Below are 26,738 nucleotides of genomic sequence, written 5' to 3'. Positions count from 1 at the left end.
GGGCAGGGCTTCCCTGGAGACTTGTGGGGTTAGTTACTTGCTCACTGCCTTTGAGATGCTGCCCTGCCCACCTCCTCAGTGAGTGCCTCGCCTCCTCCTGCATCAGCTGCAGGCAGGGTCTGGCCCTTACCTTCTTGAGGTGCCTCACTTGGCCAGAGACAGCCCCTGCTGCCTGGTGCTGTTGGTACCCAAAGTGAGAAGCTGAGGGGTGATCCCTTTTGTGCATAAAGGCAGTGTCTTGGTGAGGCCGCTTGCTGGGCTGCTCTGATGCAGCCAGGGACTGAGTCTTCAGCACGTGGGTCTGGTCCCTCCTGGTCGACTCCTGCCACTTCCAGGTGACCCACAAATAGCCTGAAGGGGAGGGAGAGGATACAGGAACCCCTGCAAGTTCTGGCTTTTTGCTGGGCTCATCCCAGGTCCTGGTTGCTGTCACACAACGTGAAGGCAGTATAAGTGAGGAGAGAACTACTGGCGAGTGAAGGGTGCCTCTCGGACCTGGCTCCTCCAGAAGGGCTTCTGCTGGGGGGCGGGGACCAGGGGGCTGGCTCAGCTCCATTCTGCTTGGATACCCTCAGCTGAATCCTGAAACAGCATGAATGCAGCCAGAAACCCTTTTTGAAGATTATTTCTTTCCTCAGTGTGTCAGCCTAAGGGAAGGGGGGGAGTCCAACATTTCCCCCCTCCGGTCACAGTTTCTCTTCTGCCAAATCCATGGGGCAGCAGGGCAGCCTGTTCCTGGGAGAAAGGTGTGCTTATGATTCGGTCCTCTAAACTGCATTACTTGCTAAATTAGAGCTCCTTTTAAAAAGCATTTTAAGGTCGGCTTTTTTAAACTCGGGAAGAGGAAAGAACGGGATGAGGAAATGACCACGCCTCTCCCCTGTCCTCTAGGAGATGTCTCCCAAGCCTTCCTGGAGGCTGTCGCTGAGGAGAAGCCCCATGTGAAACCCTATTTCTCTAAGACCATTCGCGATCTGGAAGTTGTGGAGGGAAGTGCTGCTAGATTTGACTGCAAGATTGAAGGTAAGTTGGAGCTGTTCTTCCCTTAACTACAGAGGGGTGTGGCGAGGGGTGTGGCTGGCTGGGGTCCCACTCTGTGCCCGGGCAAGGTGTCAGTTCTGGGAGCAGTCAGGAACTGGGTCAGGAGGAGTTGGCTCGGTGGCCCCACTCCCCCAGCTGAAGGTCAGGGCCATTCAGTGACTTTCCCAGGAGCACCTTTGATATTTCACTCACTTACATCAGCCACTAGGCCCAAGTTAAAAGTGGTTTGTCAAGGATGATAGTATTTGGCTATGGAACATGCTTAATGCAATGAAGCTTCAAGTTTCTGGGAAGCAAGTTTCTCACAGGCGGCTGGCCCAGAGCGAGGATGTGGAGGGAGCCGCTCTGCTGTTGTCGGCGGGCTGTGTGGCCGTGGGTGCTGATCTGACTCTTCTGAGCCCCGAATCCCCTGTTAGATGATGTCTAATGTCTTCAGTGGCTCTGGGGATTCTTCGGTGACATATGTGAAAAGAGAAACTTTCTAAGTCATTTAAAGACGTCATGGAGTTAAGGGAAAGGCTGTGGGGTGGGCAAGTGCAGAGAGCATGCAGTGTGACTCAAACTGAGGGAGGCTGGCACCAGCACCCGGGCCAGCCTGCCCATGCTTCTTTGCCTCCAGGATGACGTGGCCAAAGAATCGGGGGCTGTTTGAGCGCAAGGGGCCTTAAGGGATCTTAGCACAGCACATGAGAAACTAGCAGGGTGGTGACACTAACTACTTCAGCTTGCACAGATGGCAACACTCTGGAAAGATAAAGGGCAAAGTAAGATGGGCTGTAAGTCTGTGACTGGCGTGTGCCAACCAGAGAGGAGGGTTAGCTCCTCCCCCGGCCTGATGAAATGAAGCACAGAGGTTCATTAAGCACGTTGCCAAGACTGCACGGCCCAGGCCAGCAGGCAGAACAGGCGTGCCTCCCGCCTTGTAAGATTCTCCAGCAGTGTGACTAGATAATGCCTTTGTGCAAAGAAACTCAAAGTTAGGAATGAAAAAACAATTTTTCACTGGTCATTGTATTATCAAAAACACCTTGAAAATGCCTTGCCTGCCATAATCTTTCTCTCTCTTCATTCCATTTTTTAAAATACGATGCGCTGCCTTCGCCGTGTGGCCGTCCTCAGGCTGGGGCCCCGCCTGGCACCTCGACGCTCACATTGCCCTCGCTGTTGTCTTTTTCTGTTTTCTGTTAAAACAAAATGACTGTCATCTTATACCTTTCTCTTTGGGATTATTTCTTTGGTATTTGTATAACTTTGACTGGAGCACTGAAAAGAAATTAAATATGGTTGCTGTTTTGATTGAAACGAAATTCCATTTGAAAAGAATGTTAAAATTCTTAAATTCTTATATGGAATTTTTATTCTGGTTGGGGCTACCTTTTTGTCCTATCAAACTACTTCTCCAAAACTTAAGAACAAGTCAGTTAGAATTATCATATATTTTAAAGGTATATTTTATATCTATGTTTACTGCTCACAAAAATTAGGGGATATTTCAAAATGAGTATGAAGCTATAAAATATCCCCTAATTTTTGTGAGCCGTGTATATTTTAATGTTGAACTTTGCAGGAACATAATTAACTCATAAAATGAGGCTAATCACTGTGGTCAGTTTCCAGTTATCTATAAGCAAATTATGTCTTTGATTCAGACTCAGACAGACACTTTTCTTTTTCTTAGATATATTACCAGCTCCGCTAATTGATGTTTTAGAGTGCTGTTACCAGCTTTGAGTTATAATTTACATGCCATATTGTTCACCGTTTTAAGTGTATAATTCAATTATTTTTAGTAAATTTACAGAATTGTACGGTCATCACCACAACCTGATTTTAGAACATTTCTATTACCCCCGAACGATCTCTTGTTCTGAACCTTACTTTTTATTTGAGTTTAACTTTTATACAAGATGAAAAATTTTCATTTTGCCCCAGAAGATATTTGGCTGTAGGCGTGTAGTCTGAGCTGGGAGGTGATCCAGGTGTCTGCATCCGGACACGGGTGGGAAATGGGGTGACTGCAGAACACCTCGTGTGAGGTTTCACATATTAGTGTTTGCCGTACATGCCCTATTCAAATGTAAATATCACAACAGCTGCTCAAAGGCAACATCATCATTTTTTCCCTTTGCTGCATTAATCAATAGCAGTAGCTTAGGAATTGCTTGCAGGAGTTGATAAGAAATTTTGAATAAGAGTTTCTGCTACTTGTGTCCCCTCCCTGTGATGCAGGATACCCTGACCCTGAGGTCGTCTGGTTCAAAGACGACCAGTCCATCAGGGAGTCCCGCCATTTCCAGATCGACTACGACGAGGATGGGAACTGCTCTTTAATCATTAGCGATGTGTGCGGGGATGACGATGCCAAGTACACCTGCAAGGCTGTCAACAGCCTTGGCGAAGCCACCTGCACCGCGGAACTCATTGTGGAGACCATGGAGGAAGGAGAAGGAGAAGGGGGAGAGGAAGAAGAGGAAGAGTGAAAGAAAGCCAGAGAGCAGCAGTTTCTCAGTCATATTACAAAGACTATTTCTCTAAGCTCAAAAACCCAAGATAGTGACAGCACCCAGTGTGATAGACCACCCAGTTAGGTCGTTGGGGGGTCAGTTCTTCAGCAACAGCAGGTCATCCCTTGAAGCAGTATTGATGGGCATTAATTTCAATTAGGTGGCACCTTACGATACTAGTACAGCTAGATTGCATTGTGGGAAATCACCAGTAACTTGCCCAACCAGTTAATTTTAGAGAGAAAGTAACCCAAAGAAATACTTTTCTGGGCAAAGTCACAAATCCCCCACTGAAAACACTCATGAAAAATAAATCCTGCAGCCACAGGTCAGCGCAGGATGACCCTGGGGCGGGGAGCTCAGCCCCTCATTCCGGAGACCCGGGGTCTTCTCCAGACTACAGCGCTTCATTCTGAACGCAGTTGAGCCATTTTAACTTACAAGACACATTTTATTCCCAAGTTTACTATAGACATTTAGACCTTACATTCCCCCCGTTTTACCCGCCCTGTGTTCTGGATCTGAACTTGCCATGAGTTTAAGCACTAAGGATATTACATTTAGATTCTGAAGACAGGTCCCTGCTTGTGGATGGCTGGTTTCCTTAGGAAAATAAAACCTCCTTTCTTCCAAAATCAGTAGGGAATCTAAACTTATCCCCTCTTTGCAGATATCTAACAGCTTCAATTTTTATAAGAATCCTTGGGAGGGAAAAAGTTCTTTGCTAATATGCTTTTCTTCTGAAACTAGGATTCATCTTTGTGCTGTTATAGAACACCAGCTCTGCATGTATGGCAAAGATTTGTGTTTTTGAATGTATGAAAAATCAGTTTGCTGAAAAGTTAGTCTTATTTATTGGACATATGAAACAGATTTCAACGGATGAAGACCTGTGGGACTCTCCATACTGTGGAGTCTCCTCAGGACACCTGAGTTGAATACGCCTTCATTCTGAACGCTAGAGGACTCTACCTACCTAATGGGTTCCACAAGGTGGGGTTTTTTGAATCTGCATCGATCATGCCTTGCCCCCAACCGTGAAATAGATTCGTAGACTTGATAAACACACTCAGATTTGCATCTTGAGGAATTTTTAACTTTCTTTCACTACATTGGCACTTAAATTTTTTCTTTATAAAACTTTTTGAAGGTCATAAACAAAGACCATAAACTGATTTGCCTGATACATTTCCTGTGTGTGTGTGTGCAACATTCCAAATACTTTATTCTTTTCCACTGTTTGTAAAGTGCAGCAATTTCATATTTCAAGGAACTTTTTCCTAGTTCCTCAAGAACCAATTTTAAATTACGGTACTTCAGTGCAATCCTACACAGTATCAACATTAGAATTTTTTTCAACATTAAAATTTTGATATTACTTAGTCTTATGTTAGCTTCCATTCTACCTTATCTGCTTTTTGCTGCTAGTTTCAAATTGCCAGTATTTTATTTTTTGCTTTTTAAACAGTTACAATATTTTTCATAATAGCCACAGTATTGCCACAGTTTATTATAACAAAGGGTTTTAATTTGATTTAGAGCATTCAGAGCTTTCCTTCATCACTTTCATTGTGTTTAGACTATAACCTCTGTGTGCATATGTTGTCTGTATGTGCGCATGTGTAGCGTGTACATTTGTTTACAGGTTTTTGATGCCTTCTTGAAATTGTGTTAATGTTCTCCCAGTTCATTGTGCCATCAGAATGGTTAATGAGAACACTACAACTGTAGTTAGCTCACAGTTTTTAAATAAAGGATTCCACAGTGCATGCCTTTTGTTCAGTCTTTGCAGCCTTCTCTTCCTTTCTACGCCACCCGTTGTAAACAACCCTGACAGACCCTGCGAACGACACCAGTGCTGTGCCGCGTGCACGGCTGATCTGGTTATGTTTCAGTGAGGAACGGGATGACTCGGGTGCTTCTTGTTTGCACTAGGTAACCTAACTCGCGTGCTTAGTTCAAAATTTTTCTTGACTATCAGTTTGGTTCAGTTACATTCTAGACATCTATAGTACCCTCATAATGCTAAAATCTATATGGCATTCTCAGCATGGGGCAAAATTGTCATCATCATTAATATTATTTACCAGGGTCCAGTTTGCATTTGTAACTTTGGTGCAATTTATTATTATCAGCCAGGTGCTATCTTTCTGTGTCTTGATATTGAAGCATTTGTTATCAGGAAACTGTAAGTCCTGCTTTTTAGGGAGTCTGTTACCAGATATCAGATGGTGATTGCCCATGTCTGGAGTTCTCTAAACAATACTGTAGATAGTCTAGAATCAAAACATGCTTGTTGGACTAGAAAATTCTGTCATTCTACAGTATAGACTGGAAAGAAACAATCAATTTGTCCAGTTAATAAATATTTAATTTTTTTTCATATTTTTAAAGGCAATCACAATCTTCAGATGTTCCTAGTGAAAAACATTATTTTTAAAGAGGAGGACTTTTTATTCCTTGCTAGTGGAAAATGTGCCATATATATTCTGTACCAGGAAAAGTAACAAATAACAAACACTTTTTTTTTTTTAGATTTTATCTATTGATTTTTGGAGAGGGGGGAGAGAGGGATGGAGAGAGAGAGAAGGAAGGAGAGTGAGAAAGAGTGAGGGGGAGCGGGAAACATCTACTCATAGTAGTTGTTCTTGTGTGTGCCCTGACCAGGCAAGCCCAGGGATTAGAAGCAGTGACCTTTATCCATAGGTCAGGCTATTTTTTACCTTTTTAAGACATTTTTTAAAGTACCAGTTCTGTGCTTCACACCACAAAATTTAAATAGACCTGACTCCACAAGCAATTACCAGTAACTTGTGATATGAAACAACCAGCTAGGCCAAAAACCTCCTGCATGTCTGAAACTCGGAGCAGCCTGAGGTAGGGGAGCACCACTGAGATAAGAGAAAGACAGACAGACTCACTGGGGCTGAATTTCCTTGACAGGGAACCAGAAGGAGGGGGAGGGGCCATCCTTAGAGCTACAATCACTTTCATTTCAGTGGCTTTGCTCATAACTCCCTTCCCATTGGAATTGGAAATAGATCTATAGTGCTTGGACACAACATTTCTAACCACTGGGTGTCTGAAACTTTAGCCCCAGGCCTTGCCCATGTTCGAAATGCTCCCACATTGCAGGGAGGGTTTCATGTCAGAGACTGTAGCCCTAGTGATGACCAGGCAGAGGTGTATAATAAATCTTCACATTATCTGACTCTCTGAGGCTAAATATCTTCCAGTTGGAGATAACTAAGGAAGAAGGAGGTTACAAATTAACCTAGGTCACTTGGGTCATTCACGTCCATTAGCTTTTCTCAGACAGGCATTGGTGGCCTCCAATAGTCGAGGCAGGCTGAGCCATAGGGCTTCTCCATAGCCTGGCTCCAGCTGGTGGGTCCAGTGAAGAATCTCCGGCCAGGTTCACAGCATTTGTTAGCAAGTGGTCATGGAACCTATTTGGTAAGGTCCATGATGCCCCCGACCTATCTCTCTGGAAAGTCCTTTACCTGTACACTGGAGGCAAATGCTACAGGATACTACGGCAGGACCTAGCTAACCTGGTTAATCACCCAAGGAGAATCTGTTCCAGCAGTACGTCTTACTGGAGCTTTGTAAGTTGTGCCTCAGTTTCCTCATCTATAAAATTAGAGTAGCAATGGTTCCTACCTCACAGTTTGGTATAAAAAAATTTTTTTTTAGATTCTACTTATTCATTTTGAGAGAGAGAGGAGAGGGAGAGAAAGAGAAGGGAAGAGCAGGAAGCATCAATTCCCATATGTGCCTTGACCAGGCAAGCTCAGGGTTTTGAACCGGTGACTTCAGTGTTCCAGGTTGACACTTTATCCACTGCACCACCATAGGTCAGGCCATTATAAAAATTAAATGAGCTCATGCACACTACCTTATCCTACAGTAAGCCCCTATTCTGGCACACAGAGATGCTAATATATGTCAAACATCTTCTGACAGTCCTCAAGGAACTGATTGTACTTCTGCAGGAACAAGACAAATACATGAAAAAGTCATATATTTTTATTATTATTTTTTAATTAGTGATTTTACTTTATTTTTTGTGTGGCAGAGACAGAGAGAGGGACAGATAGGGACAGACAGGAAGGGAGAGAGATGAGAAACATTAATTCTTCGTTGCGGCTCCTTAGTTGTTCATTGATTGATTTCTCATATGTGCCTTGACCGGGGGGCTACAGCAGACCGAGTAACCCCTTGCTCAAGCCAGTGACCTTGGGCTCAAGCTGGTGAACCTTGCTCAAACCAGATGAGCCTGCACTCAAGCTGGCGAACTCAGGGTCTCGAACCTGGGTCCTCCGCATCCCAGTCCGACGCTCTATCCACGGCACCACCACCTGGTCAGTCATATACTTTTAAATAATGAAAGATGAAAAGAATTATCTAAATTTCCACCCACTTCCCAATAAGGGGTCTATGAATCTGGAAGTGCCCATGCAATTGCTGTAGTCTTAGGAAAGGCTACAACTGCCCTCTTGTTCTAAGCAAAATGTTAACTCCCGGCTCTGAATCCTCTTCTTCATACCCAAAGGAGCAAAGCACATCTGACTTTATCAGGCTTACTGTCCAATCAAGAGGAAATTTCTCAAGTAAGCTTGACTTTATTTTTTGTAAGATTATTAAATTTATTGATATAGCGAAAGGAGAGAGAAAGAAAGAGGAGGGTGGGGGAGAAGCAGGAATACGTGCCTTGACCGGGCAAGCCTGGGGTTGTGAACCAGCGACCTCAGCATTCTAGATCAACGCTTTATCCACTGCGCCACCACAGGTCAGGCTCAAGTAAGCTTGACTTTAAACTAATTGCACTTAACCTTTACCCCAAAAAGTTCCTTGATTTTTAACTGACATTTACAAAAGCTCATTCGCATTGACTTGTTTCTGACTGCATATTCACCACAGATCAGATAGGGCTGTGCTATGCAGTCCCAGGAAAAAGCTGAATAGATTTTTTTTTATCGTCTAGAAAGCTTAAAAATAAAAATGGAGGGTCCTATCTTCTAGCGAACCAGGAGATCAAGAGTGTAGAAAATGGGAGGCTATCATAGTAGAGAGAAGGCCAAACATGAACTACTGAAGACAAGCAGTAACCCTGTTCTCTTTAGAACCTCCATTAAACAGAATAAGTGAATACTATTAAAAAAAAAAGGCTACAAACCCTTCAAAGACAAATATGGAAGAAGACAGATGAAAAATATCAGAAGTTTGGGAGATGGAAAGTGAATGGATGATTGGGTAACTGAATTAGAGGAGAGAAGTTGAAAGCTGACTTTCTGTAAATAAGGAAGACAATAGGAAGGCAAGTCAATTTGCCCCAAAGAGAACCCCAAAAGCCAGATATGGGAGAAAGCAAATACCTCTGAAGAGTAGCCTCAAAGGGAATGTAAGGTAGCAATTCACTGAGGCAAACCAAGGTCTTCAAGGTCAAAGCAGGTCAAAAGTCCAACTAGGAGACCAAATCAGAGGGAGGACAGGATAACTACGAGCCAGGACAAACAAACGTGCAGAGTCCAGAGGCCACTCTGAACACAACAGTGTCCACGGTCAAAGTGCAGAAAAGAGCTGGATTCTGGAAAAGCATCTGCTAGTTTGAGTTTTTAAAGACAGATAAGCCTCTTTAAAGTTAAATTGGTTGTTCAAGGAGACAAACTGTTGGACTTTCATTAATGTACCCTCTTTATGAATGTCTTATATTCAATTATTTAAAGCAGAAGCTTGGTTAATCTATTTAATTCAACTTGCTCAACTTAATCACAATTTTCATTTCCTCTGTAAAATAAATTAACTGATGCCCACACACTTCTGTTCCCACTGAGTTGTAGATTTACCAAGCAAACATCAACTGGGTTTGTTCTTAAATTTCTTTATGCTAGTTCTACTTGTAATTATAATTACATAATTTAACTAAGTATTATATAAACCAACAAAAGTGGGGTGCCATAAAAAAGACTAGTTGTTTCTATGGAAACTCAATTGAGACTAGTGGTCATACATGGCAGATTGAACACTTGCATTTTATCTCCTGTCTCCCAAAACCTCACTAAAATGAAACTAAAGAAACAAAAGGCATAAACTCACAAAGGCAAAGAATGAGAAAGGTGATATGGCGGCTTGAGTTTTGACAAAATCTGGCAATAGAATAATTGGTCATTAATTTTGTTTCAATTTTTTTCCACTTTGCAAGTGTCCATGGGGGAGAAAGCCTCAAAAAGCAAGCTGAGTCCTACCACAGAAATATTGAATTAGACTGACCCCCTCCATCTCCTGCTCTAGCCCATATGGCCTATGACAGTCCCTCCCTAGCCTAGCAGAAAAAGAGGACCTTTTAAAGGTAGGCCAGAGAGGCTGTGGACTGGTGGAGCACAGGCACAGCCCAGACTGGGAAAGAGGCAACTCCACACAGAGATGTAGGGGACGGAGGAGCTACATGTGCACCTTAAGACTCCAGTCCTCTCCACTGTGTGGCCACCAGAACTCTGCCTGCCAGAGGGACCGCCTACACAACTTGCAGGGCCACTGCAGAGTGAAAATGTGAGGCTCCTTGTTTCAAAAAGTATTAAAGGCTGACCAGGCAGTGGCACAGGGGATAGAGTGTCGAACTGGGAAGCAGAGGGCCCAGGTTGGAATCTCCAAGGTTATCGGCTTGAGTGCGGGCTCATCTGGCTTGAGTGCAGGCTTACTAGTTTGAGCGTGGGGTCACTGGCTTGAACATAGGACATAGACATGACCCCATGGTCACTGGCTTGATCTCAAAGGTCACTGGCTTGAAGCCCAAGGTTGCTGACTTGAGCCCATGGTCAATGGCTTGAGCAAGGGGTCACTCACTCTGCTGGACCCCGCCCACCTGGTCAAGGCACATATGAGAAAGCAATCAATGAACTAAGGAGCCGCCATGAAGAATTGATGCTTCTCATCTCTCTCCTTTCCTATCTGTCTCTGTCGCACACACATACACACAAAAAAAGTCAGTGACAGCCGAGTATTAAAACAAGTGTGAATTCCAAGTGTGACTGCACGTTATGCACCCATGAAGCCAGCCCCGTTGCTGCAAATTATTTCTGCATATGCTCGGAGGGTTTTTTTTTCCCTTGGAAAATTAGCCTGGAGAAATTATTCACCTATGCAGGAATTTCTCAATAAAACAGTCAGATTCTCATAAACTTGTCAATTGAGGCTGTTCTATGCATTTGGGGGCAGTTTTTGTGCACATAAAAGATTATTCAGAAACTACTCTGGGTTATTTAAATTAATATTTTACCTATGTTGCAAATTTAAAACCTAATTCTTACTTAAACTTTTCAATTCAATTTTCAGATCTGATTTGGTAGATTTATAAAGATGTAATATTCGCCTGACCAGGCGGTGGCGCAGTGGATAGAGTATCGGACTGGGATGCAGAGGACCCAAGTTCAAGACCCCGAGGTCTCCAACTTGAGCACGGGCTCACCTGGTTAGAGCAAAAAGCTCACCAGCTTGGACCCAAGGTTGCTGGCTCGAGCAAGGGGTTACTCGGTCTGCTGAAGGCCCATGGTCAAGGCACATATGAGAAAGCAATCAATGAACAACTAAAGTGTCCAATGCGCAACGAAAAACTAATGATTGATGCTTCTCATCTCTCTGTTCTTGTCTTGTCTGTCCCTGTCTATCCCTCTCTCTGTCTCTGTAAAAAAAAAGAAAAGAAAAAAAAAGATATAATATTCATTTTTAAGAGGGTTTTTTGCTCTAATTAATTCCCTTAAACATTTTTAAGGTTCCTTCATAAATGTAATATACATATTTCATTTTTATTTCTCCAATTATAACAAAACTTTTAAAGAAAAGTCCCATGCAAATACCTTCTCAAGTAAAGTAAGTCTCATAAATAAATAAAATGTGTATATATAAGGGAATTTAATTCCTTTTAAATGGTCCAATACTGTTTATAATTTTAGTAAGAGTTAAACTTTGAATCCCAAGTCAAAATCAGTTACACAATTTGTACTTTATTTTTTTTTCAAGTTATAAGAGAAAGTTTACTTAGTAACTTATATTGGCAGGAAAGGTGAGCCAGCTGAGCTGTGTGGGCTCAGGAAGCAAGTTACCGAGGCAAAGGAGGCCCCTTAGGTTAAGAAAAAGAAAGGCAGAGGCCCTGGCCGGTTGGCTCAGTGGTAGAGCGTCGGCCTGGCGTGCAGAAGTCCCGGGTTCGATTCCCGGCCAGGGCACACAGGAGAAGCGCCCATCTGCTTCTCCACCCCTCCCCCTCTCCTTCCTCTCTGTTTCTCTCTTCCCCTCCCGCAACCGAGGCTCCATTGGAGCAAAGATGGCCTGGAAGCTGGGGATGGCTCTTTGGCCTCTGCCCCAGGCGCTAGAGTGGCTCTGGTCGCGACATAGCGACCCCCCCCCCCAGAGGCAGAGCGTCGCCCCTGGTGGGCGTGCCGGGTGGATCCTGGTCGGGAGCATGCGGGAGTCTGTCTGACTGTCTATCCCCATTTCCAGCTTCAGAAAAAAAAAAAGAGAGAGAGAAAGAAAAAGAAAGGCAGAGAGAGAACGGCACACTCTGGGGGAGACAGCGGGGGGGGGGGGGGGGTGTGCCTGCATGCTCCCAAGAGAGAAAGAGGGTGCCACAGTTTCTACTTTAACTCGGAATCATAGACTGACCTGCTCTCTGCTATGCCCAAATTTCTTCTACATTAGAAATATGCATAATATTAAATAGTTATAATCCACATAAATATGTAAAAGCTCCTATGGTCCTAAATACAATCAATGATTTTAAGAGCTCCAGGACCACTGTTCTAGGTAATGATTTAATCCTAAATATGACTAGGCAGTGCACTTTAGTTTGAAAATCCCAGGCAGCACCCAAAATGTTATCCATATTACTGATGTTTTACTACAAAAACATCAAAGAATTTACTTAGTTTGTAAGGAAGTAAGGGCGTTTATATTGATCAGCATTCCCCTTGAAAAACTCCCCCAGACCTGTCTCTTCTACTTAGTTTTCTTCTCTTTACTTACTCCAGGCTTTATCTTTCTCTCACCCTCTTGCCTCCCCCTTTTGCAAGACAGTGTAAGTATATCCAAGATTGGGGGGGGGGGGTCACTTCCATTAGAAGACAAAAAGGGATTCTAGTTTTTGATAAAATTAAAGAAAAAATATGGCCCTGGCTGGTGGCTCAGTGGATAGAGCGCCAGCCCAGTATATGGACGTCCTGGGTTCTATTCCTGGTCTGGGCACACAGGAGAAGCACCATCTGCTTCTCTGCCCTCCCTCTCCCCCCCCCTTCCCTTCTCACAGCCAGTGGATCGATTGGTTCGAGTATGGCCCCTGGCTCTGCAGATAGCTCAGTTGGTCCAAGAGTGTCAGCCTCAGATGCTAAAAATAGCTCATACTCAAACATCTGCCCCAGATGGGGCTGCTGGTTGGATCCTGGTCAGGCACATGGGGGAGTCTGCCTCATCATCTCCCCTCTTTTCACCTAAAAGGAAGGAAGGAAGGAAAGAAGGAAAGAAGGAAGGGAGGGAGGGAGAGAGGGAGGGAGGGAGGAAGGAAGAAAAGAAAGAAAGAAAAGAAAGAAAAAGAAAGAATTACAAAACCACTCACTGGAGAAAAAGCAAAATATAGGGTGGGCAAAAGTAGGTTTATAGTTGTTTGTATGGAAAATAATACAATAATTAATAAATAACAATACAAGAATAAACTGTGTTTTGCAAACTCACAACTATAAACCTACTTTTGCCCCACACTGTACATATCAGCAAAAAGAACATAAAAAAAGAAACAAACCCTGATGCCCTTAGTCAACCAAAGATAAATATCATACTATCAATAATAATATAATGGTATACCTGTTCCAGAGGTTTTCTCTGTAGCTATACAAACCTATACCTGTTATACAAAATCCACTTTTCTATTTAACATGTTCTAAACAATTTCTATGTCTAATACATCTCTGGATTATTATTTCCCCAACTCTTCATTTAAAATGTTTTCAAACTTAGAGAAAGCTTGATAGAACAGCTCAATGAAGACCCTTAAGCCCTTCATGAAGAACTCCTCTTGAGAGACGTCTCACTCTGAACATCTCACTTTTCTGCACAGCTCAGGTCTTCTGATCAAAAGCATCTACGACCAATTCAAGAATGTTTGTATAAGGAGCTGAAGGGGATCGGAATGTGCCACCCCAAAATATGCCACTTTGGCGTAAGGACTATTTTAGGCTGAAGGCAACTGAGAAACAGCAGATGCAGAGAAAGCTTTCTGTCCTCCCCCTATTTGCCTAAAAGCAGGATATAAATTTCCCTTGTGAATGTTCTCCCCACCTCTCTCTCATACCAGGAGGAACAGACCACTTTTAATCACCAGACGTGACTAAACTTCTCAGCCCAGAGATGCCACCCAGACGTCACAATCTTCACTAAAAATAACTCTTATCTTTCATTAGTTTTCCCCACATACTTACCTTCCCACAATTTACTGCCCTTAAAAACCCAAATCCCCTTTCCTTTGTCTTGTCATTTCTCTTTTTTTTTTTTTTTTTTTTTTTTAATTTTTTTTTTAAAATTTTATTTATTCATTTTAGAGAGGAGAGAGAGAGGGAGAGAGAGGAGAGAGAGACAGGGGGGAGGAGCTGGAAGCATCAACTCCCATATGTGCCTTGACCAGGCAAGCCCAGGGTTTCGAACCGGCGACCTCAGCATTTCCAGGTCGACGCTTTATCCACTGCGCCACCACAGGTCAGGCTGTCTTGTCATTTCTCTACAAAGTTATTGCTCTTTGTTAAAATGGAATAGAAGCCTCCAGGATGAGCTTCTCTTTGGGCCTTTCCCTTGGTTTCTGTGACCCCACTCTCCCCAGAATGAATATGAAATAGAACTTTTTCTCCTGTTAGCCTGTGTTTTGTCATTTCAATTTGTAGGGCCCCAGCTACCTACCTAAGGGGATAGAGGGAAAAGGGTTTCTCCTCCCCTACTGAGCCAATTCCAGGGTAGTAAAGCTTTAGACATATTTCCCTCCCTGGAGATGACCAGAATAATAAAAAGAGTAAAAAAATCTCTGACTTAAAAATCACATCATTTTGCCACATCTGCTTTTGTTTTATTTTAATTTTTTATTGATTTTTAGGGGGTGGGAGAAGTGGGAAGCATCAACTTGTAGTAATTGCTTCCCGTATGTGCTTTGACAGGATAAGCCCAGGGTTTCGAATCTGCAATCTCAGGGTTCCAAGTTGATGCTTTATATCCACCGCGCCACCACAGGCCGGGCAACATCTGCTTTTTGTTCACAATTTCTCCCTCATGCTTGTATCCTCTATTACACACACACACACACACACACACACACACACACACACACACACACACACACACTTCTGTTGCAGAATTATTTGAAAGTAAGTTTCTGCAAAATCATTTTAATGTCTAAATAGTATCCTAGGTTAAGCCTTATCATAACTTAACCTGTCTGTACTACTGGACATGTGGCTTGTATCCAACAGTTTGATATTATAAATTATAAATAACACTGTGAACTTTTATAACTAAATTTTTTTAATGTCCTAGATTCTTTAAGATAAATTCCAAGAAGTCTAATTTTGGGGTCAAAGGACATTCATAGTTTTTTTGTTGTTGTTTTTTAGATTTTATTTATTCATTTTTAGAGAGAGGAAAGAGAGAGAGAGAGAGACAGAGAGAGAAGGGGGGAGGAGCAGAAAGCATCAATTCCCATATGTGCCTTGACCAGGCAAGCCCAAGGTTTCAAACCAGCGACCTCAGCGTTCCAGGTCAACGCTTTTACCCACTGCACCACCACAGGTCAGGCCAGAGCATTCATAGGTTTAAGGTTTTGGTATATATTGCAAAGCTGCCTTTCAGAGAATATACCAGTCTATACTTTCAGTAGAAAAGTTTAAGAATACCCATGCTTTATACATCTGCTAATGCATTATTTTTAGCTTTGACATTTTGAATAAGCAAAAAAAGAGGGCATCTATCTCATTATTTTAATCAGCATTTGTTTATAAACATTACTGATTTTCATTGGTATGTTCATTAACCACTAATAAGAAGACCTATGGCGTGACGTTGTTCATGTGAAGTCATTAAGTATGAAGGGACCTATCTCACAATCTCTCTCTCCAAAAGGTCTTCTCTATATATTTGCTCAGCTCTCGGTTTCCCCAGGTTCAAATTCTCAAAGAAGACTGCTATAGTCTATGGGCTAGTAAACTGGAAGTTTAGTATGAAATTTAGAGACTGACTTCTATCACCCAACCTCTCTTTTTCGTCAGGTTATTGCACAATAAAAATAAATCCATCAAATAGGAATCCAATATAAACTGTCCTTATGGTTGGTCAGGTGCCCCAAACACACACTGGTAGGACTGTTAATGGCCCGATGGGAGATGGCGGCCGTGAGATCACCCCCCTCCTCCTGATAGCCTGGCTTGTAGCACAGGGCTGATTAGAATGGCGTTCCCCTCCCCATTCCCAATCACAGGCAGAGAAGCCAGAAAAGAGAGAAAATGGTGAACTGCAAGACAGAAGAGCCGGCCTGGCTGCCTTTCACTTCAATGACTCTGTGCACAATCTCTTGTCCCCCGGTAAAAACATAGCCCAGTGAATTCCATACTTCTTAGCTAATATCAGTTTTTCCTTCTTCCTGTGGAGGGCAGATATGTTTATTTCTGCCCTTGTGATGGGCATTTTTAATTTTTGGCCACCCAGTATCTAAATACACTTTCCATTTGGAGGGAATTTCAACAATGAAGGTCAAGTGTAGACAAATAGCCCCTTTCCCCACTCCCTTGTCTTTAGAATTTGGACATATGAACTTCCAATCAGATGCTCCTACCTAAGACCTTGACTCTGGAGTGAGCAACACAGAGAAATAAATGGCAGTTTAAAATCTTCCCAGAGGTGGTAGAGGAAGCAATAACTGCCCTATCCAGTGTCTAACGGCAGCCATGCCAATGACAGAAATTATTGGATACTAATTCATTTCTTTCTGTGCATTGATTTGGTCTCTATTTTTGGCTGCCTAATTTCAACTTCATTCTTCATCTTTTCCATCAATGTAGTGAGCTATACAACATCCTTTAAAGACATTTCTTTTCTATCTAACAAACCAGAGTTGTTCTCCATCATTTAGGAAGCTGGAAATCTGGTTAGTACAGACCTCTTTTGTGCAGAAGTTGCCTTTGCTATGGAGATAAAAAAAAAACTGAGGAAGAGGGATGCCTCCCCATCAACTGCTCCTGGGTCAGGCAGCCAGCTCTAGTCCAAAAGAACTCACTTCCTGACTTTTGTGGTAATCATCTCTTTGCTTTTCTTTATAGTTTTAAAACCCATATATGTACCCCTAAACACTTGAATTTCATTTAGCCTGATTTTGAACTTAAGATGAATAAATCATACTATATATATTATTTTTTTACCTTTTTTCACTCAGTGTTTATGATATTCATTCAGGTTGCCCAGCAGAGCTGCAATTTGTCTTTTGGCATTGCTGTAAATATCCCATTGTAAGAATACTTATTTATCCTACTGTGGACAGATGCTGTGTGGCATTCAGAGTGGGGCTATAATAAACAACATTGCTTTGAATATTCTGGTGCATGTATCCTAGGGGAAATTTTGTTTTGTTTTTGTTTTTACAGGGACAGAGAGAGAGTCAGAGAGAGGGATAGACAGGGACAGACAGGAACGGAGCGAGAAGAGAAGTATCAATCATCAGTTTTTTGTTGAGACACCTTAGTTGTTCATTGATTGCTTTCTCATCTGTGCTTTGACCGTGGGCCTTCAGCAGACCGAGTAACCCCTTGCTCAAGCCAGCAACCTTGGGTCCAAGCTGGTGAGCTTTTGCTTAAACCAGATAAACCCGTGCTCAAGCTGGCGACCTTGGAGTCTCAGACCTGGGTCCTCTGCATCCTAGTCCGACGCTCTATCCACTGTGCCACTGCCTGGTCAGGCGGGAAATTTTATTTTTTAAGGTGAGAGGAGGAGAAATAATGAGGCAGACTCCCACATGTGCCCCGACTGGGATACACCTGACAACCCTGTCTGGGGCTGGGGCTCCGAGCACCGAGCTATTTTTAGCTCCTGAGGCAGAGGCTCCACAGAGCCATCCTCAACTCCAGGAGCCAATGCGCTTGAACCAATCAAGCCATAGCTGTGGGATGGGAAGAGAGAAAGAAAGAGGAGGGGGTACTTTATATATCTTGTTTTAAAAATTGTTCTTTATCTTTGAGATCATAAAGACAATCTCATGTTAATTTCTCCTATGTTAATCTCCTAAATTAATTCTCCTATATTAATAATGTCTTTCACATTTAAGCCTAGAAATGATTAAAAAAAATTTTTTTTATTCATTTTAGAGAGGAAAGAGAAAGGAAGAGAGAGACAGAGAGGGAGAGAGAGAGGAGAGAGAGACAGAGAGAGAAGGTGGGGAGGAGCTGGAAGCATCAACTCCCATATGTGCCTTGACCAGGCAAGCCCAGGGTTTCGAACCAGCGACCTCAGCATTTCCAGGTCGACTCTTTATCCACTACACCACCACAGGTCAGGCTAGAAATGATTTTTGTGTGTGGTGTGAAGTTGGAAGAATTTTCCTATATGGATGTCAGCAGCATTTATTGAAAAGGCCGTTTCCTACTGCATCTCTGTCATATACAAAGTATCTTCATGTGTGTGGGTCTGTTCCCAGACTCTCTATTCTATTCCATCAGTCTATTTGCCATTCCTGAGTCAATACTGTACTCCTAATTAATATAATTTATAATAAATCTTATCTTAGAAAGCAAGTTTTCCCAATATCTTGGCCATTTTTGGATCTTTACATTTCCATATAAAATTTTAACCTGCTTGTCAAGCTCCACAAAAACCAAACCAAATAAACAAGAAATTTTGATTAAAATTGTATGCAGACCCTGGCTGGTTGGCTCAGCGGTAGAGCGTCGGCCTGGCGTGGGGGGGACCTGGGTTCGATTCCCGGCCAGGGCACATGGGAGAGGCGTCCATTTGCTTCTCCACACCCCCCTCCTTCCTCTCTGTCTCTCTCTTCCCTGGGCGCTGGGGATGGCTCCTTGGCCTCTGCCCTAGGCGCTAGAGTGGCTCTGGTCGCAACAGAGCGATGCCCCGGAGGGGCAGAGCATCGCCCCCTGGTGGGCATGCCGGGTGGATCCTGGTCGGGCGCATGCGGGAGTCTGTCTGACTGTCTCTCCCCGTTTCCAGCTTCAGAAAAAAAAAAAAAAAATTGTATGCAATTTACAAATTAATTTGGGGAGAACTGTCACCCTTACCGTAAATTAATTCTTTCAACTTATGAGCTTAGTATTTCTCCATTTATTTAGATCTTCATTAATGTCACCCAATAATGTTTTGTGATTTTTAAATAAAATTGGAATATTAACACATTACATTACATGTTTTATGATTACATTATGATACATGCTTAAGATTGGTATGTTTTTCTGGTGAATGGAACCTTTCTTTATTACGAAAGGTTTTTTCTCTAGTAATGCTTTTCAATTGATCAATATAGATACGTATATTAGCTGAATTCATTTCCAATTGCTGCTATAACAAATTATCACAATTTTATGACTTAAAACAATACAAATATTTATTATTTTACAGTTCTGTATGTAAGTTAGAAATCCAGTACAAGTCTCACTGAGCTAAAATCAAGACATTACAGGGCTGTGTTCCTTTCTGGAGGGGGAATCCATTTCCTTGTTTTCAAGATTCTAGAAGCCCCGTTCCTCCATTTTCTTTCTTCTTTTTTTTTTTTTTTCATTTTTCCGAAGCTGGAAACGGGGAGGCAGTCAGACTCCCGCATGCGCCCGACTGGTATCCACCCGGCATGCCCACCAGGGGGCGATGCTTTGCCCATCTGGGGCATCGCTCTGTTGCATCCAGAACCACTCTAGCACCTGAAGCAGAGGCCACAGAGCCATCCTCAGCGCCCGGGCCATCTTTGCTCCAATGGAGCCTCGGCTGCGGGAGGGGAAGAGAGAGACAGAGAGGAAGGAGAGGGGGAGGGGTGGAGAAGCAGATGGGCGCCTCTCCTGTGTGCTCTGGCCGGGAATCGAACCCGGGACTCCTGCACGCTGGGCCGACACTCTACCGCTGAGCCAACCGGCCAGGGCCTCCTCCATTTTCAAAGCCAGAAACATTGCATCTTTCTCTGCCTTTCTTTTGTAGTCATATCCCCCTCTGACTGACTGATTCGTATTCTGCCTCCCTCTTGTGATTACATTGGGCCCATCCAGATAATCCAGGACAACCTCCTCATCTCAAGGTCCTTGATTTAATCACACATGCAAAATTCCTTTTGCCAAGGAAGGTAACTTCTAAGACTAGTATGGGTAGGAAAAGCATGCTGTGGTGTGAGACTGAAGACATGGGTAGGGCAAGACCATGCACATTATTGAAGGCTACTTTAAATATTTTATATTTTATCTTATGTGTCATTAAAAGTCATTTAAATATCTTAAGGGGGTGAGGAGGGGAAAGGTAGTAGACATGAACAAATTTGTATTTAGAAAAGATGTACTGTAGAGAACAGATCGGAGTTGGGTCTAAGTGACCACAAGAAGATACACTGAGTTTGAAATTGATTCCAACTGATAGAGCTTTATGTTTTCCTGCCTCTTAGTTTCCCAGGTTAAACTGAAAAGAAAAGCAGTTAAATGAATGAAAGAAGCTTTCAGATAAGTGATTATTTGCTCTGCAAAATGACTCACTTCTTTATTTCTTTTGCAATTTCCCCCCCACTGATCACTGTCTGCAATTTGATTACACCTACTTGCTCTTTAAAGAAGTCAGGAAAATAAGGCCACAGGATCTCTATATAATCTGTGGGGCCTTAAAGGATGAGACCCCGACAATTGTTTAGTTTCTGTGTCTCAATCTCTAGATGTTTATAGCTCTAAATGCCATCCCCCTGATGACTCTCAAATTTATATCTCTAATCCATACTTCTTCCCTGAACCTCAGTGTCTACATCTAATTGTCTACACAACTTCCCCATTTGTCTAATAAAGATTTCAAATTCAACATGTAAAAACCAAAACTCCTGATTTCTTTCTTCAAAATCTCCTCTTCTACAACCCAGTTCTTCCAAGTTGCTCACAGTCTCTTTTACTTCACACTCCACATCTAATATATCCACAGATCTTGTCACTGCTGCTCCTAAAATATGTCCAGAATCCAATTCAGTTTTCATCACCTCAGTCAATACCACTCTGGCCCAACCACTATCACTATGATTTGGATTTTGGCAGTAACTTCCTGGTCTCACTTTCACCACCTAATTCTATGTGTTTTCATGGGGCTCCCTCTCCGTGATCTCTGGGAGACCCATGACTTGTCTCTTTCATTCAGTGCCATCATCCCCAGTGCAGCCTCCCAGATGCTCCATAAATACTAGCTGGAATGAATAAGTATTTTATACCATCACATATGCAGGCTGTTTGGGTGTGTTGAAAATTGATGGTAGGGTACTTTTACAAATTAAAATACCCTGAGACAACACAGTGAATAGAAGATGGGCTCAACTAGTTGATGCAGTTTCTGATAGGGGAGCCAAAATATGAAAACTTTGGCTTTGGTAATAGTAACTTTTTAGTTGTAATGAATGGGAGATATGTAAGGGTTAGGAAATAGTTCATCTGCTTACTATTCTCTCTTAATGGCTCCCTGGCCTTTACTTAGAAATGCAGTGACAAGTTTACCTTTGCAGGAATGTGGAGGAAAGCTTACTTTGAAGAGGGACCTGAGTTTATATCACAATAGTTGTTTGTGAAAGCCTAGTCACAGGAATTACTGTGAAAAGTTAAGGCCTATAGATTAATTAGAAGCTTAGTTTACAAATCTTAATCTTTACTTTATTGCCTAAGAAATCCAGGGAGTTCTCTTGCAGAAAGTTTGCAGATGCACCAGACCCTGGCCAACCAGGAGCAGCACTGAAGACACCAGACAGACCTGTGCCAGTGCCAGAAGGACATTCCGGGGAGACATTCCTGCAGACCAGAATCCTGCCTCCCGCACACTGCTATGTGACTGACTGCATGTTCTATGAGTTACCAACCTCACAAAAGGTATATAAACTGGCCAGTAAGCCAAGACTGTTAAGGCAGTTCTTTTGGATAGGAGTTCCCTGCCTTCTCAAGTTGCTGCAATTTGAATTAAAGCCTCTCTTATACCTACTGGGCCACTGTCTCTCATAAAATTGGGGGGGTGGGAGGGGGAGGGAAGGGCAGCAAACAACACGAATCTCATCTTGTTACGGTAACATTTCCACAAGAGCTGTGCAGGTTTTTCATGTAAGCCAACATCCCTCTATTTGGGGCCACCGTGGATGTAAAAGCTTCGCACTCCCTCCACACCTGCCCTGGGCAGACCTAACAGCTTTGGCCTCCTCCTGCCTCAGCAACAGGTGAGCCCACCTGGCTTGGGGCTGGAAGGTGCAGCTGAACCTTCTCCAGGCCCCCATGAATGTCACCGGATCCCAGGCCACACTAGTCAGATAGTATAAGGAGTCCACTTTGTTGACATTCTCTGCTGTACTAGCAACTGAAAACCAAAAGGCAGGGAAGACACCTTGGGGAGACTGAATCCCCAACCTGTTTATGCTTAAGGAGCGTGGCACACCTGGCAGAGGCGCTATTTCCGTCAGCCTCTGATTTGACGGGGAGCGAAATTGACGTCAGTTGCCCTGACCCAAAAATGGTGGGTTGCTGCATCGTTATATGGAGGTGAAGATTAGGGCTTTTGGGAGAAGTGAAGGTGAGAAGAACGAAAGCATCACTTTCTTCACTCAACATGTAGGCGGAGGTTACAGAAGACTAGGCAGAGACGACGAAGCATCCAGATGGCGGAAACAGCAGGCCCAGAGAGGGTGACCAAAGGTGACTGACTCAACCCAACATGGCGCCAGAGATTATTAGCGGAACGCACAAGAAGCAGTGATTACTCAGATCCAAGATGGTAGTGATTGAAGCAAACCAAGGGGCAGGGAGCGTCTTTGCCCTTCTCCAAGATGGCGGCCGCCGTGGGCGCTGTCCCTGGCTCCGCCCCGCGGCCTCAGCGCGCCTCCCCCGCCCCTCCCAGCGCCTCGGCGCAGTGCTGGACTCGGGCGGTGGTGCTCACGCCAGGGGAGCGAGGTCCGGGAACTTGACATGGCGGCAGCGGCGGCGACTGCAGCAACCAAGGGGAATGGGGGCGGCGGGGGCCGCGCCGGGCCCGGCGAAGCCAGCGGCGCGCGGAAGAAGAAGGGCCCGGGGCCTTTGGCCACAGCGTACCTGGTCATCTACAATGTGGTGATGACGGCGGGGTGAGGCTGGTGCTCGGGGAGGCGGGGAGCGAGCCTAGCCGGCCAGGGGGCTCTGCGGCCGGCGGAGCGGCCGGGCCCGGCCCATCGCGCGCGGCGCAGCCGGGGCGGCCCGGGACCGGTCCTGGGCGCCGAGGGCAGCCGAGCGCTCAGCGCCCCGGTGCTGCCCGGACTCCCGCCTGGGCGGGGGCCAGCAAGTTCCGGGCAGCGGGTGTGCCCGAAATGCAGTTCGGGGTTCCAGAGAAGCACGGGAAGGCTGCCGGGCGCGGGTCGGAGGGCCGTGGGAGCAGGGCGTGCGGGCCACCGGTCCGGGTCTGCGAGGCGGCGTGCAGGCGGTCCTGCAGCGCCCGGAGCCTGGGCGGCAGTCACGACTGGCCAGCTGGTTTCCCCAGGGGGGTGGAGAGAGCGGTGGCTGCAGAGTGACCATGTGTTTAGGCGGCTGTTTTCAAAATCCAGGCCGAGCCATATATAATCTGAAAGGTAATGGGAAAGCTTTCAAAGTTTTTGGCCAGTGACAGTAGCAGAGCTGTCCTTTAGATGAGTTGAGACTTTTTAAGGATAGATTGGGATGGAGAAGGCCCTGGAGGTAGAAGGCAGAGCTCCTGGGGAGGAGGGGAATAGACCCACCAAACGGGTTTGCCCCTCCTGTTGCTCTTATCAGTCCATTCTTGTCACAGCGAGTTTTTAGTTTTAGTTCTGACACTAACTAGAACTAGTTAGTGACCTTGGATAACTTACTTTAATCCTCCTTGATCTCATGATTTTTGGTGAGTATGACAGGATCAGGCTATGGCTATTTTTTATGTATTTTTTTAAAATTTTGATTCATATGTAAAACATTTTCCTTTACCTTTTGATTATGAAATTTTCAAACATACATAGAAAACTTGAAAGAACTGTAAAGTGTGCGTCCATTTGTATTTATTTTTACAATGAGCAATACATTGGTAGTTGCAAAATTAAAATACATGCAAAAATAAAATACATACGGAGCAATCTTCCCTCTCAGCCTTCTCTTCCACCCAGATCCCCTCCCTGGAGGCAGCTTATTTTGTGTATCCTTCAGATGCTACAGGAAAAAGTGTATATGCATTCTCCCTTCCTCTATGCCCATTTTTTAAAAACACAAATGCTAATGTTATATTAACATTTCAGCCCTTTGCTTTTCACACACACACACACACGCACGCACGCACGCACGCATATCTTGGGAGGATCATAGGCTTTATTGCTAGTATTAGAAATAGCCAAGGCTGAAACCGGGGCTCAGAGAAGTTGTGACTTACCTGGCTAGCTTGCAGTCACCCAACTGGTTAGTATTAGATCTGGATCTAGAACCTATTTGTCTTCAACTCACAGGCCAATAAAGAAATATTACAGATGAAAGTTTTCTTTGTTGCCTAAATGGTCACAGTGATTTTAAAAGACTATTCAGGACTCTATTTATATTTATAAGTTAAATTCTTGCCTTAGCACGGGGATTGATGAGAGTCTTGGACCTGGAGTGGGATTTTAAGATACACTGGGGAATTAGAAAAGATCAAGAAATAACAGTTAAAAAAAAAAGTTATTATTCCTGGGCAGTGAGTGAGGGAGCGGAAGATAAGGAGGGATATCTAGGAAGAGAAACTGAGACTGAGAGTAAAGTAAGCTTTTTTGCTAGGCTGCTAATGCTGGACCAGTTACACCATTAAGAAGTTCATCTCTACTTTTATGAACTATTTGATGTCTTTGTATGACATTTTGTAGAAATAACATACATACCCCATTGCATAGTTGACATTCTATATATATGTTAATGTATTACTGTCTTCAAGGCAACATACCTTAATAAAGGTCTGTTTGTTTCATTTTGGAACTTAAATTTTAAAATTACGGGGCCTGAGAAATTTGTTTTTTGAGGACAGTGGAACAGAAATGTAACGCTTACAGTGGTACGCCTAAGTACTTTCCTGTTTTACATTTAGGTTTATCCAGATTCCTTTACTGAATTAATTCTGGGAAATTCAACCAAAAATACCTTTTATTCTTTGAAAAATATCTAACCACCTATTCTTACTTCATTTACCATTTTAAAAGGATAGATTTTAAGGTATGGGTATGTTTCCGTGAGATACTTGTAAAAATAGCCTAAAACATCTCTCCACCCTATTATAAGAGAGCTTTGAACTGCACAGGCCATTCACACTTTTCCTTTAACACTTTTTTTCTTTTGTCTTAGAGTCTCTGGCACTTAATTTAGCTGTTCAGGGACCAATTTAGCTTATTCTCTTCATTTTGGCCTTATTCTCAACAGGCAAGGTTGCCAAAAAGCTGAGCTCCAGATGGGTGAGGTGGCACTGTGCTTTTGTACAGCACTCTTGGTGTGGTGCAACATTTCTGTGCATTGGCGTTTGAGAGCTCTAGGTGATAAATCCAGAACACTGGTTCTTGAGGTCACCTCTAGCAGTGTCTATTGTCTCTACATCTTTCTATTGCTTTAAATCCTACTTACCTTTTTTTTTTCTGATTGCTCTTTTTTCTATTTTTCGTAGGTGGCTTGTTATAGCAGTTGGTCTAGTCAGAGCATACCTGGCTAAAGGTAGCTATCATAGCCTTTACTATTCCATTGAAAAGCCTTTGAAATTCTTCCAAACTGGAGCCTTATTGGAGGTAGGTCCTGAGATTTGTTGTTAATTTCTGTTGTTATAAAATAAAAATCATGCTACTAAATTATACTGAAGTAGTCATATGTTGGATTTGCTTTATATTTTGAAAACTTGCATTATAGTTTACTATAATGTTGATACATAGACCATCTTTTTGATATTCTAGATGAAATAAAATCTCATTTAACTTGTATTACCTGAACTATAGTTTACATTCTACTTCTACTGGAAATTAAATGAAACAAGTTTATCTGGGGATTTTTAAAATTCTAGAAGCATCCTAGAGAAGTGTTAGCAAAGTCGTATACTTTCGGGGCCAGGCATATAATGGGAACAGGAACTTGTTCAGTGAGGATGTCAGGAGTGGTAGATGTAAGAATTGGTAGAGCCTGTCCAAAGACATCCAAATTAAAAAAATATTTTTTAAAGCAAAAGCTTATTAATTTCCCTGTATTAAGAGTAATATATCTCTAGTCCTGTTTCCTGGGGTCAGTATATGTTAGCAACTTTGAGTTGCGATTCAAACTATTAAAATGAGTTTACAGACTTCTGTGGTTAATATTAATGTGGGTTTAACTTACAAAGTCAGAAACCCAGTTCAGGAATGCGAACCAAGGATTTGGCGTTGCCTCGCTCTTTCTGTCTCTCTTCTACTCTTACTTGTTTCTCATTGAATGCTGGTCTCAGACCCGCCTACTGCAGGCTGCCTTCTCCACACGGTGGGAAACGGAGGAAGTTTATTCTGCTCCGTATCTGTGTCTCACTTCTAGGAAAGGGTTCTGGTTGGCCTTACTGAGACCGATCACTCTGGCCAGTGATAGGCAGGTCTTGGGCACACAAAGTCAATAGCTTCCATAGTTTATTATCGTGAAAAACCTTCAGGTTGAAGAAATCTGGTATTCCATTTCATTTCACTTCGCCTCTAGGGCAAGCCCAGTATGACATTTGGAATGATATTTAAGCAAAAAAACATTTACTTCCATGAAATGAGGTATGATACCTCATCCTCTCACCCTCTCATTTAAAAGCAGAAAATTGTAGGTTTTTTCTTTTCCTCTCTTAGAAAGCAGACAGATTTCTATACTGTCTCTAGACTTACACCGTTTTGGTAGCTGGTGTGCTGAAATGAGCTTCTGGCTGGCTGGAGCCTGAGTACCCCTATTCTAAGTATGCTGGTTTTACCAACTTTGTGAATTTGAGCAAGTTATTTAT

The 26,738-nt window shown here is 43.3% G+C and overlaps 2 protein-coding genes across 6 annotated transcripts in view; both read left to right on the top strand.

Moving 5' to 3' along the window:
- MYLK (myosin light chain kinase) overlaps window positions 1–5,314 on the top strand; it is a 291,028-nt gene extending 285,714 nt beyond the window's left edge. For all 5 annotated transcript variants that reach the window (XM_066347834.1, XM_066347833.1, XM_066347832.1 and 2 more), the window contains 2 exons: window positions 892–1,023; window positions 3,271–5,314. In XM_066347834.1, the coding sequence (XP_066203931.1) occupies window positions 892–1,023; window positions 3,271–3,521 (383 nt within the window). In that variant the 3' untranslated portion in view covers window positions 3,522–5,314. The remainder of the gene's footprint in view (window positions 1–891; window positions 1,024–3,270) is intronic.
- A 17,340-nt stretch (window positions 5,315–22,654) lies between these two features.
- Window positions 22,655–26,738, top strand: part of HACD2 (3-hydroxyacyl-CoA dehydratase 2) — a 111,135-nt gene continuing 107,051 nt past the window's right edge. The window contains exons 1-2 of the mRNA XM_066347944.1: window positions 22,655–22,881; window positions 25,413–25,530. Coding sequence (XP_066204041.1) covers window positions 22,727–22,881; window positions 25,413–25,530 — 273 coding nt within the window. The 5' untranslated portion in view covers window positions 22,655–22,726. The remainder of the gene's footprint in view (window positions 22,882–25,412; window positions 25,531–26,738) is intronic.

Source organism: Saccopteryx leptura, chromosome 8, assembly GCF_036850995.1.
Source record: "Saccopteryx leptura isolate mSacLep1 chromosome 8, mSacLep1_pri_phased_curated, whole genome shotgun sequence".
Taxonomy (NCBI): domain Eukaryota; kingdom Metazoa; phylum Chordata; class Mammalia; order Chiroptera; family Emballonuridae; genus Saccopteryx; species Saccopteryx leptura.
Note: the sequence above shows the minus strand (reverse complement) of the source record. Positions and strands in the feature narration are given on the sequence as shown.